The 12723-nt window shown below is 37.0% G+C and overlaps 3 protein-coding genes across 3 annotated transcripts; 2 read left to right on the forward strand and 1 right to left on the reverse strand.

Moving 5' to 3' along the window:
- LOC107619853 (endoglucanase 25-like) lies at window positions 100-1458 on the forward strand. The gene has a single exon (XM_016322096.2). The coding sequence runs from the start codon at window positions 317-319 to the stop codon at window positions 701-703; it is 387 nt and encodes a 128-aa protein (XP_016177582.1). The 5' UTR covers window positions 100-316; the 3' UTR covers window positions 704-1458.
- On the forward strand, window positions 1324-4717 carry LOC107637222 (endoglucanase 25). The gene is made up of 6 exons (XM_016340659.2): window positions 1324-1995; window positions 2221-2534; window positions 2612-3073; window positions 3525-3660; window positions 3779-3951; window positions 4037-4717. Exons 1-6 carry the CDS (start codon window positions 1614-1616, stop codon window positions 4436-4438), a joined length of 1869 nt encoding a protein of 622 aa, XP_016196145.1. The 5' UTR covers window positions 1324-1613; the 3' UTR covers window positions 4439-4717.
- On the reverse strand, window positions 4984-7299 carry LOC110262712 (transmembrane protein 64-like). Its single transcript, XM_021103418.1, has 5 exons — window positions 7189-7299; window positions 6823-7065; window positions 6152-6388; window positions 5824-6041; window positions 4984-5532 (listed from the first exon to the last, which is right to left on the reverse strand). Exons 1-5 carry the CDS (start codon window positions 7231-7233, stop codon window positions 5256-5258), a joined length of 1020 nt encoding a protein of 339 aa, XP_020959077.1. The 5' UTR covers window positions 7234-7299; the 3' UTR covers window positions 4984-5255.

The following is a 12723-nucleotide window of genomic DNA, read 5'->3' on the forward strand; positions in this document are numbered from 1 at the left end:
CTTCCGAAATAAGAGTTCAAGAGTAGGGGACATTATCAACAGATCGTTTACGTTCTACGAAGAATGGAGTGGTGCTGAGCCTTTTGGGTGTTGATGGCCGGGTCACAATGTCTAGGAGTTGTATGTTATCTTGTTTTATTCTTACTATAGCTTTGCTATCTGCTCCACTCTGCTGTGTTGAGCTCCCTTTGATTAAAAAAAAAAGACCAAGGTATAGGTGATCGTTATTATTAAATCAAGGTGATAATTAAATAAATAATGATAATGAATTCGTCTATTGTAGATTGATTACATACTGGGGAAGAACCCTCGGAGGATGAGCTACGTTGTAGGGTTTGGTAGCCATTACCCAAAACATGTGCATCACAGAGGTGCTTCCATACCAAAGAACAACGTTAAGTACAGCTGTAAAGGAGGATGGAAATGGCGGAACACATCTAACCCAAACCCAAATACAATTGTTGGAGCAATGGTTGCCGGTCCGGACAAGTTCGATGGCTTCCATGATGTCCGTACTAACTACAACTACACAAGGCCAACTCTTGCTGGAAATGCAGGTTTAGTCGCTGCACTTGTCGCCCTTTCTGCCCATCATGATGCTAAAACCACGTCCGCCACCGTTATTGACAAAAATACCATCTTCTCCGCCATTCCTCCAATGTTTCCCACTCCTCCACCGCCTCCAGCACCCTGGAAACCATAACAAGCTCCTATATATATCCACCCCGGTCCGGTCAGTCGGTCACCACTCCTAATAAGCGTCTTTCTTCAAATATGCATATGGATACATGGACATTAATTCTTGTATTCTTTAGATTTTAAATGTGAAATCAATTGCATGTGGATATTAATAAAGGAATTAAAAATAATTCATCAACCGGCTGCTTAGGTTGTGTATCCTGAAATAATTTTTCTGAATGTAACAATGTATTCAATTTACATGACAACTCGTGTAGAATAAAATAAAAGATGATGATAATAGGGAAAAAGATATGTTAAGGAAGGTTGGGTTGGGCTAGGGTCATTGTCCATGTGTGAGCTGTATTCCCAGTGTCTCCAACGGTTCAAATAATATAATATTATTTAGAAGGCATAGTTGGAATGAAGTCCTTCTCTCAATTCACATGACAATATGACATTATTGACTTTAGACCACTTGTCCGCGTTCACCAACACCAGCCAGGCACCACCGCCACTATGTGATTTCCTAATATCCATCCCTTTTCATATTTTCATTTCTGTTAAAAACTTTAATTGAACTAAACAATAGAAAATTATTTATTTTTGTTGGGAGCTATCTACATTATAAAATAAGACAAAGAGATTAGCTGTGAAAGAAAATAAATAAAGTGAACGAGAGAGAAGAAAGTAAGAAACGGAGAGAAACAGAATGGAATATTAGCTCATCAAATATTCGATAGTTAGCAAGTCCACTCATTATTTAGTCTTCTTTAGTCGGCGATCGGAGAATCCCATTTGTTTATTTATATGTCTATGATTTATGATTGTAAGTAAGCAAGTAAGTTAGTAGCGAGTAGATTGGAGGCTGTCTTCTTCTTCCATTGGAGATTTGGAATTGAACTGAATAATAAGAGGAGGAGGAGGAGGAGTAGATGAGTATGTACGGCAGGGATCCATGGGGGGGACCACTGGAGATCCATGGGACAGACTCCGCCACGGACGACGACCGGAGCCGCAACCTGCAGGACTTGGACAGGGCGGCGCTGTCACGGCAGCTCGACGAGACACAGCAGAGCTGGCTGCTGGGCCCCACTGAGACCAAGAAGAAGAAGAAGTATGTCGATCTCGGCTGCATCATCGTCAGCCGCAAGATCTTCGTCTGGACCGTCGGCACCATCGCCGTCGCCGCCTTCCTCGCCGGATTCATCACTCTCATCGTCAAGACCGTCCCCCGCCACCACCACAAGGCCCCTCCTCCCGACAACTACACCCTCGCCCTCCACAAGGCTCTCATGTTCTTCAACGCTCAACGCTGTATGTAGCCCCACCCTTTCTCTTTCTTTCCTTAATTAGATCTCACTTTATCCTAATTCAGTAATTTCATTTTCACCTACCTTGATGTTGATTGATGGCACCACGCTAAATCAATTAGGATTAGGATTAGGGTTAGATTATCAACATCAGTCAGAGTCAGTCACTGAAGATTGAACATTTTTTCATGTTGATATTGATTTGTTGTGTGGCTGTTGTTGCGTGTAGCTGGAAAACTCCCAAAGCATAACAATGTTTCTTGGAGAGGGAACTCTGGTCTGCAAGATGGGAAGGGCCCCGGGGTATCTGCCGCCATCAAGGATCTGGTGGGTGGCTACTATGATGCCGGAGACGCCATCAAGTTCCACTTCCCTAAATCCTTTGCCCTGACCATGCTCAGCTGGAGTGTTATTGAATACAGTGCCAAATACGAAGCTGCCGGCGAGCTCGCCCATGTTAAGGACATCATTAAATGGGGGACTGATTACCTTCTCAAGACCTTCAACAGTACTGCTGACACCATTGACACTCTTGCTGCACAGGTAGATTTATTCGCCTTGAACTAACCAACTGACTTTGAACTATGCATCTCATATGTGATTATTTTCAATCTTGGCAGGTTGGATCTGGGGATACTTCTGGAGGGAGCACCACTCCAAATGATCATTATTGCTGGACTCGTCCGGAGGACATTGATTATACACGACCTGTCACCGAATGCTCGAGTTGCTCGGATCTTGCAGCAGAGATGGCTGCTGCGTTAGCTTCTGCCTCCATTGTGTTTAAGGACAATAAAGTCTATTCGCAGAAACTTGTTCATGGTGCCACAACACTCTATAAGTTCTCGAGGGACCGCAGAGGAAGATACAGTCCACGTGGTACCGAGGCTTCAACATTCTACAATTCAACCAGCTACTGGGATGAGTTTGTCTGGGGAGGAGCTTGGATGTATTTTGCCACTGGTAATTCTTCCTACCTTAATCTGGCCACCAAACCTGGCATTGCCAAGCATGCTGGTGCTTTCTGGGGAGGCCCTGATTATGGTGTAATGAGCTGGGATAACAAGCTTCCTGGTGCTCAGGTAATTTTTAGTGCTCCTTCAGTTATAACCTGTAAGGTGTCCGAAGCTTACTCAAGTTGTTTGTAAATCAATGGAGAAATCTCTACTGCAGGAAGTTTATTAAATTTGCATTTCAAGCTAAGTTCTGAGCTGAATAATGTGATGGATTTTACTCTGGCATCTGTTTTTCTGATCTTAACTTCATTTTGGCATAAGACATATTCATGTTCTCACTGGCTTATCTATTTGGCTTCCATAATTACACCTTAGGCAGAAATGAAATCTGTTTTCGTTTTACTTTTGGACTGAATTGCTGCAAAATATGTAGGATGTTCCCTTGTTTTTAATCATGCTGTAGTTCATAAGCATTTTTGACCAAATACTTTTGATTGCTTTGCTCGACTTTCTGAAGCTATGAGTTCTAGTCATATGAACAGGAGTTAGTAATTTAATCTTGTCATCCTGCATATAGGTTCTTCTGAGCCGGTTGAGGTTGTTCTTGAGTCCTGGTTATCCATATGAAGAAATTTTAAGTACATTTCACAATCAGACCAAGATTTTTATGTGCTCCTTCCTACCAGTTTTCTCAAGCTTTAACAGAACAAGAGGTAAAAAGAAAAGAAAAATAAAATTCTACTTCAACACTTGTATCTGGGCTCCTTCTCTGTAAGTTCCTCCAATTATTACTCTAATGTGAATATTGGGTATTTTTTTCTTGGCACTCAGGGGGCTTGATTCAATTAAACCATGGTAGGCCTCAGCCTCTCCAATATGTTGTAAATGCAGCCTTTTTGGCTACCCTATTCAGTGATTATCTTGAAGCTGCTGATGCACCTGGATGGTATTGCGGGCCCAATTTCTTTTCGGCTGATACTCTTCGAGACTTTGCAAGGACCCAGGTATGTACGTGATATTCTGCTTTCAAATTTTGTCAACATTAACTCTGCTAACTTCCTTTGCCAATTTCCTGGGGTGATTTTGTAGATAAATTACATCCTTGGGAAGAACCCTCGCAAAATGAGCTATGTTGTTGGTTTTGGTAACCACTATCCAAAACATGTCCATCACAGAGGTGCTTCTATACCAAAGAACCACATTAAGTATAGCTGTACAGGAGGCTGGAAATGGAGGGATACATCCAAGGCAAACCCAAATACAATTGTTGGAGCTATGGCTGCTGGTCCTGACAAGTTTGATGGTTTCCATGATGTCCGTAAAAACTACAACTACACGGAGCCAACTCTTGCAGGAAATGCAGGTTTAGTTGCTGCACTTGTAGCATTGTCAGGTGATAAAAACATAGGGATTGACAAAAATACAATTTTCTCTGCGGTACCCCCAATGTTTCCTACAGCACCACCACCTCCAGCACCATGGAAACCATAAGGTGCTATGCCGTTCATTATCACTTTCCACCAAGTACCGTAGCGACATCAGTTCATTGGTTGGCATGGACAAATTGGAAGTTGTGGGATAAGGCCTTTGAGAACATCTTTGACTTGAGATTAGCCTTAAGAATTTATAGAGGTACTTGTGAGTGTTTCTTCATTTAAGCATTATTGTTATATACTTAGTACATATGTATCAAATCTTGTATTCTTTAAACTTGCAGAATGAACAACATGGAAGTCTGACACTTACAATTTACAATCTTACAGTTACCTATCTCAGACTCTGTTTACCTTTTTTATATTATAAGTAACTCATGGTTTGCGTAATTTATTTGTTTTAAATTTCTTGCCTGTGGTTCTCTTCTGCACGGGGACAGTCCCAGCAGCTAGAAACCAATTTGGCCTTTTATAATTTCACTTTGAGCAGTATTGGAAACAAGAAACCCTCGTCATATATAGAAAGGAATCAGAATCGATTTTAGCCTGAAATAACCAACAAAAAACATGCAGAGTCTATACATGACCAAATAGATTAGAACAGATTTTAGGAACCCTTTCCCTCATAGGAGGCAAGAGATAACTAGTTATTTTTGCATAGCATACGTTCGACAAGATGGCCAGTGGCAAGCGTGTCTTCTGCAATGAGTCAGTAACTTACTCTTACAACAAATCAAAATCAGCGGAACGCATTAGCTGATTTGCTTTTCTATTCCTCAAACTATTTACAGTGATCAGCTGATCAATCATGGACGTAAAAAGAAAGCCTGGAGTTCAAAAAGAATGTATCCTATAGCAACTTGTTATATATACAATCATGAAAATTGAGGCGAGCTATTGGACTTCACAAGAGGACGTGACCTCATTTCACAACTACCTCCCTCAGATACTAAGGGAACTTCACCATTCAAGGAAACTTCATCATTCAACTCTATCATTTTGAGTTCACGTAAGGTCCTCTTTGCATAAACGGTGAAGGCAACAATTGCAACAATTGAAATGATGAAAGAAATAAGGCTGTATATAATTTCCAGAGTGTTTAGGTGACGCTTCCCTAACCCTACTTCAGCCAATGTCTTCATTAATCGACCACTGCAGGAAACAAACACACATACATATGTAAGTCTATTTCAAAAAATAAATTAAACAAACCAGCTCGAAGCTGTCACATTGGGATCCATGAAAACTCACAAAGTTCTCATATTTTCATACAAATGGAAATAAAAAAAAAAACTCCAGGTTTGATCTAAAGAAATAACACGAGTTCTTTACCACGATAGCTCCTTTTATTTTTCTTCAGAGCATTTTATATTCAATAAAATGGTGAAACTGGTAGAAGTTTACTACAGTACACACTAAGCCATTAAAGGGCCAAAGGTCAACCTGTATATGTAGAGGAAAGCTTCTGGCACCATTCCAGCAACTGATCCGCATAAATAGGGCCAAAACTTCACATTAGTCACCACAACAGCATAATTGAATATAGTATAGGGAAAAGGTGAGAGCCTAAACAAAGCAACCACTTGAAATTGATAGAGCCAGTTTCCCTCCCCAGCAAGCCTAATCATTGCTGCATTACGAGGCCATCTTTTTAACCATTGCTGCACAATACAGAACCAAAGATCACAAACAAAATGTAAAACCTACTTTGAGAAAACACAACCCAAAATTTTAGAGGATTTGTTATCATATAAGAAACAGAGAGACTTACATGAATGCGGTCACGGAACCGTAGTCCAATTTGGTAAGGCAGGACCATCCCAATGGTTGTTCCACCCATTATTATAGCAAAGCCAAGGCCATAACCAAAAATCATCCCTGCCAGCCACATAGAGGGGCCCGAAGGAAGCAAGAATACTGGCAGCAAAGCTAGAGAAGCAACAAGTATAAGGGCAAGAACAGGATGGCCAAAGGAAGTAGCTTCCCACTCCATGATTGGGTAAAGAACCTGCAATGAGAAACCTCAACGCTTCAAAGTATGAATTTTATCATAGTTTTCCAATCATCCATCTTGAATGCATGATGATGCACAGGGCCAAGAATATCCACAGGTCCATACTAAGCTGCTTGCTCATATACAAATGATAGAATAGTAGTAAAGATAACGGTGTTATGAGTATTTTTCTCACGCCCTTCAAGATAATTACCAGAAAAAGTTTCCTAGTGACATGTTGAAAAGAGTTCCTTATTACACTGCTCCTTCGAATTTCATCCATGCCACAACATATTAATTAGCATATGAAATCAAATGCTAATGGTATTATATCATTCTAAAACCCGAGAAATAGTCATAATATGAAATGTTGAAACAGCAAAGTTGGCAATAACTCACTGCAAGCGACTGTAGTACCAGAACAGAATCATTGTAAGAAGAGGAAGTACCTTTCCAAAAGCAAATGGTACTCCCCATTTCACAAGAACAGTAGCAAGTATAACAGCGAGGCAGCACCATAACAATGTTTTCATCCACCAACACAAAGATTTAACTTTTGATTTTGCTTGAGGGTGCAACATCTCGGCTTCTTCAGCCCTTGGTATATCAGGTAAGACCAATTTATCATACTCGCTATCAATATTTTCCAACATCTTTGACGATTCTTCGGTGATCATTGTGATTCCAGAATGCTATACAGGGAAACAAAAGCAGAACATCAGCAAATTGCAGAGTCTAATAATTCTATGCTTCGAAATTCAAATTGCATGTCTAGTTTACATTTTTAACGTTCTGAAAGGAGAATCACAAAATACCGGGAATTGTGTAGTCTTATTGTTGCTGGCAGATGAGATCCACATTACATTACAACAGAAACAAGAGTGCACCGAACGAAGATGTTGTGCATGCCTTGTAACTGCATGCAGATGCAGAATTACGTACAAAGATTGAAGAATGGAATTTCAGAAATTCATCAGCATGGGATCCTCTGCATGAACATTTATAATTATAACTAAAAAAACAATGAAATAAGCAAGCTTATATAATAAATAAAATTTAATTCTAAGCCTGAAATTTTTTTTTTTTTCTGCATTTAGGGTTTATGAGCTAAAAAAAATGAATGCACAGAGAAATCTTTCACCGCTTTTGTTTTGCATTTAAATTTGATACCACAATGTCTACGATGATGAACCTGCACGATCCCCAAACTTGAGAAAACGATTTCCTGCATTGAGATGAGAAGCAAAGCGTGGCTACAGCATTCAAAACGCAGCGTTATTGAAGGATGAAATATTAATTTTTATACAAGTTTTCATACTAATTCCATACGTAAATTTAAAAAATCATTAAAAAATATTTGGTCCAGATTAACCACTCTTTTTTATTTTGGTATTGGGTTTTCAATATGTTTTTAAACAATGTGGAGAAAGAGGACTTTTTAGTCTATATTTAATTTTAATTTGTTTTGTTGTAAGGATTTAGTAAAAAATTTGATTTAGTTCTTATTTGTTTAGTAGTATTTTTAAAAAGTTTAAATTTAACGGAAAAGCTCTACATCCATGTAAAAATTACATGGATAGTATCCAAGTACTTTCCACTTCACGCCTCACACACTCGTTTGTTTTACACGCGCCTCATATAACGTATATAACATAATCCTTATTTTGCGTAATCAACCTTTCTCAACGTAAACCTTTTTCGCCTTCTTGTTCTTCTTCTTTTTCTTCCTGTTCTCCTTCTTCTTCTTCAACCTAATTAAATTCGTTGTTCTCCTCTATTCTCGTTTTTTTTTTCTCTGCATTATGGATCTGGATCGACTTCAACGTAATTAGCTTCGTCGTTCATCTTCTTCTTCGTTTTTTTCTTCGATCTGTACTTCTGAATTGAAACAATGAATAAATCAACTTCAAATCAGTTGAATGAGTGCAATTTGGATAATTCTTCTGAAACACATCAATTTGATGAGGTTTGGATCATTGAATTTTGAATTGAATTCAATGGAATGAAATTGCTAATTTTATTTGAAGTGAATTGAATGGATTGAGGTGATCTATATCTGAATTTAATTGAATTGAATTGATAATATGTAACTGTGAGTAACTGTGAGTTTGAGTAACTGTGAGTAAATGTGAGTAACTTTTCGGTTCGATAATTACGAAAAAATTGATTCACCATGTGCATGTGTTCGATTCGGTATGCAGAAAGGAGTCTAAAAAAAATTAGATGAATATAGTGTTTAGAGTTTAAGGTTCATGGTTTAGGGTTCAGGGTTTAGGGTTTAGCTGTTCAGGGTTTAGGGTTTAGCGTTTAGGATTGTAGGGGTTTAAGGTTTATGGTTTTAGGGTTCAGTGTTCAGGGTTCTGGGAATAATGTTTAGGGTTTAGGGTTTAGGGTTCTGGGTTTAGTGTTTAGTGGTTTGGGGTTTAGTGTTTAGTGTTTAGGGTTTAGTGGTTCGGGGTTCAGGATTTAAAGTTTAGGGTTTAGGGGTTCAGTGTGTTTCAAACTTTCAGTTCGCCAAGTGTATCAATTTCGGTTCACCGTGTTTAGGGTTGAGGGTTTAGGGTTTAGAGTTTAGGATTTAGGGTTTTAGGGGTTTAGGGTTTATTGGTTCAAGGTTCAGTGTTCAGGGTTCTGGTTTTAGTATTTAGGGTTTAGGGTTCAAGGTTTAGGGGTTCAGTGTGTTTCAATATTTCGGTTCTCCCAGTGTATTAATTTCGGTTCACTGTGTTCTTTTCGAGTTCATAATGTATTGGTAAATACAATGATTGCAATCACTGAGAACCTGGATTAAAACAGTAGTCAGACAGTTCCAATAGATATATAAATTAACATCTCAGATGGGTAATCCATGTTGAATTAAATATAAATATTAACATTAACATTTAGATTAATATTCACATATATACATTTGAAGTAAGCATTTTTTTACTTTTTAAACAAGTTAAACAAAATATTGTTAATTACAAACAACTAATCCTAGTATATGCTATTTACTATCTAAATTCCCAAATGTGAATTTACAATAAGGGCTGGAGAGGGCCATATTGGAGAGGGCCATATTGTTAATTACAAACAGCTAATCCTAGTATATGCCATATTTACTATCCTAGTATATTGCTAGTCTTATTCCTTCAGATTCCCAAATCACTTGGTTTCTAATTTTATTCATTTCATGCAACAGAATGTGCGGACCATATTGGTACCTGAAGCTATCAAATCTCTCCCTACATTTCAATTGAAAGGAATTAGTTACATAAGAAATGAACCCAACTAAAATCAGAAAAGAAAGAAGTTTATAAATTTAGAAAGTACTAACTTGTGTCCAAGCTCTAGATTTATATCTCTTTCTGCTTCTGATCTTTTGTGGATTAATTTTTTCAAGCCATTTCATCACATATATCCTACAATCATAGCTAAGCAAGAATTGAGTATAATACTATTAATAGTGTACAAAATAAAACATATTAAAAATAGTACTATAGAAGAGAATAATTCTTACTTTGTACGTTGACCATTTAGTAGGATATACTCTGCTTCTACTCCCAATCCATCCTCCATTAATGGTTCTCCCCCATCATAAACCCTCATCTGAGAAATTATTAATCCTTGAAAGGTATGCAAAAATTGAAAAAAATAAATCAACAACACTCAACTGAACTCATTTCATTTACTGAATAATTTGAATAATTTACAAGAAAATAACTTACAACAAATTTATTCAGTTTTTTCCTCAAATCTGGTATATTTTCTTGCAGCTTATTGATAGGGTCAAGCATATAGAATTTCTTTTTGTTCACATCGGCAATCCACAACCACCAATGCGCTCCATTGCAAATTGGCACAAATAGCTGAAGTTTGGGAAAATAATAAAGTATTTCAGTCAAAACAATACCAAACAAGAGAATTATCGAAGAATTTTTAGAAATTACAACTTACAAATGGATGTGATGCAAGTTTTCTTTTGTCAAGAAACTGATGGTGGTGGGCATACTGTTCAATATCGAACCGGTAGGCCTTGTTTGTACTTTTATCAATGTAGGACTCGTCATGTGTTTCCAACATAAAATTCTGCAAAAAGAATATCAGTTAAATCACATTTGCACTGAACCCAACACAATTCATGCACCGAACTGAAAACAATTCATGTGCTGAATAATACTTGAAAAACATTCAATTATCATGAGAAAAGTTTTCTTTATGCAAAATAACTCAACAAAACACATAACAATCAGGTGAATCAATATTAACATTTCCACTCTACCGAACAGCAATCAGCAGTGAATAAGAAATTTAGCTTACCATAATATCCAGTGGCACAATGTATATTAGTTCTTGATACCGCCGAACTTTTATTTTGTTGAGAATCATGATGTATATACAAACCACCTACAGGATGAAAATTTATAAGATATACTATATAAGATTATTTAGAAAAATCATTAACATTAATGCAATTGGCAAAGAATTTACCGTGGTATGCACTTGTTCTTTGGGCATTAGAGACATGAAATATTCTCTTAATCCCTCGTAAAGTACCTCGTGTTTCAAGACAAATATTGGATCATATTCATTGCTACCATCTTTTGTATGTTTCACATGTGTCATCCAATGATAACNTCTTTTTCTCCGGAGTTTTGTAAACTTCAGAAGCTGGTAAGGTTGGTTCTGAAGTTGTTGCTTCAGCAAAGTTTAATGCTGTTGTCACTCCAGCATCTACCACCGCCTCTTCCAGGATTTTAAGTTGTAAAGCACTCAGTTGAGAGGATTGACTTGGTTGAGATGCTAGTGGACTTATCCCAAGGTTAAAGGAAGGCCTTTCATCTTCCCTTTTCCTAGGTTGAGCAGCACTGCAAGATGATAGATATTTAACAAAGATATTAAACAAAAATGATATTTAATCATTGCAGTGAACTGAAATTTAAACAAATAGTGAACTTAAATCAAAACTTATAGTGAACAGAAATGATATTAAAGAAAAATGATATTAAAGAAAAGAAAGTAACATACCTATCAAATGATGACAAGATTAGAGTTTGTTGTTCTTATTTCCATGCCACCGGAGATTCTTGGGATTGCTGTTGTTCTTCGTCATCAGAAATTTCATACACATTGTCATCTTTGAAGAACTCTTCAATAATAGAACTCGTAAGTGACACCGTAACATCCTGTTTTTTGGGTTCTGGAGGACAGCTATAAGAAACAGAAGAGAGTTCAAAGACAACAACACATTGAATTAATTTCTGGTTTCAACTGAACCATAATTAAACCATGTATAAACAGTAAACATTATCAGTATTTATATAACCAGTAAAACTTACACATCAACAGGTACTTCTTGTTTGGATTGCTGTGCTGTTGGTTCTTTGGATTGTTGCTATTGTTCTTTGGCAGGGCTGTTGCATTAAATAGAAAACAGTTCAATAACAACCCAAAATTATTATCCTATACTATTAAAATTAATAAAAAGAATTTTTATGTGAAACTTACTCTTCATTAGAAACTTTATACACATAGTCATCTTTGAATAAGTCTTCAATTACAGAACTCGTAAGAGGCACTGTAACACCCTGCTTTTTGGGTTTTGGAGGGCAGCTGTAATAAATAGAAGAGAGTCCAAAGACAAGAACACATTGAATTCATTTCTGGTTTCAACTGAACCATAATTAAACCATGTATAAGCAGTACACTTTGAACAAGATTCATGTGGTGAATAAATATTTATTAACTTACTCATTATTAGAAGTTTGTTGTGTTTCTTTTTGTGGAGGGACATAGATGAAGTCATCCTTGATCAACTCTTCCTGAACTGAACTTAGAAGAGACAATGCAAGAGGAGGTCTAGGGAATGTAAATAAGGATAAAATTAATGTTGAATAATTAGAATTTTTTTTGAAAAATAGAAATTTGCATATTCAAAAACTCACACTTCCAAAGGTTGAGAAGGAGTTTCTTGTCGAAACTCAATAATTTGTAGCTCAGAATCAGGTGTAGCTCTAGTGACATTTAAACATATTTTTCTTGTGATTAATTAAACAAAAATTATTACCTAAATCTATAAGAGTAACATAAATATTTTTAACTTACACTGGTGGAGTTTTAAGAGTCTTTCTTAGGAAGATTTTCTTTTTTCTAAAATATTTTACCGTGCTTTCCGGGGTTGTTTTCCTAAAAAAAAAGATAACAAATTAAAATTAGAAACCAAGATTAAAAGCAAAGGTCTAGAAACACAATAAAATCATTTTTGCCAACCACTGAACCAAAAGTACAATATGCAGTGAACCAAGTTACCTGATTTTGCTCGCGATATTTACAAGAGGTGTAGAGCTTCCTTGAGTCTGTAATATTTGCTC

The sequence above is a fragment of the Arachis ipaensis genome, chromosome B01, assembly GCF_000816755.2.
Source record: "Arachis ipaensis cultivar K30076 chromosome B01, Araip1.1, whole genome shotgun sequence".
Taxonomy (NCBI): Eukaryota; Viridiplantae; Streptophyta; class Magnoliopsida; order Fabales; family Fabaceae; genus Arachis; species Arachis ipaensis.

Bases quoted from the DNA above. Each gene is read 5' to 3' on its own strand.
- LOC107619853 (XM_016322096.2), top strand. From the start codon at position 317: ATGAGCTACGTTGTAGGGTTTGGTAGCCATTACCCAAAACATGTGCAT.
- LOC107637222 (XM_016340659.2), top strand. From the start codon at position 1,614: ATGAGTATGTACGGCAGGGATCCATGGGGGGGACCACTGGAGATCCAT. The intron at 3,074-3,524 runs GTAATTTTTAGT...TCCTGCATATAG, and splicing joins ACAAGCTTCCTGGTGCTCAG to GTTCTTCTGAGCCGGTTGAG. The intron at 3,952-4,036 runs GTATGTACGTGA...GTGATTTTGTAG, and splicing joins GAGACTTTGCAAGGACCCAG to ATAAATTACATCCTTGGGAA.
- LOC110262712 (XM_021103418.1), bottom strand. From the start codon at position 7,233: ATGTGGATCTCATCTGCCAGCAACAATAAGACTACACAATTCCCG. The intron at 6,389-6,822 runs GTACTTCCTCTT...TTCTCATTGCAG, and splicing joins TACCATTTGCTTTTGGAAAG to GTTCTTTACCCAATCATGGA. The intron at 5,533-5,823 runs GTTGACCTTTGG...TGTTTCCTGCAG, and splicing joins GCTTTCCTCTACATATACAG to TGGTCGATTAATGAAGACAT.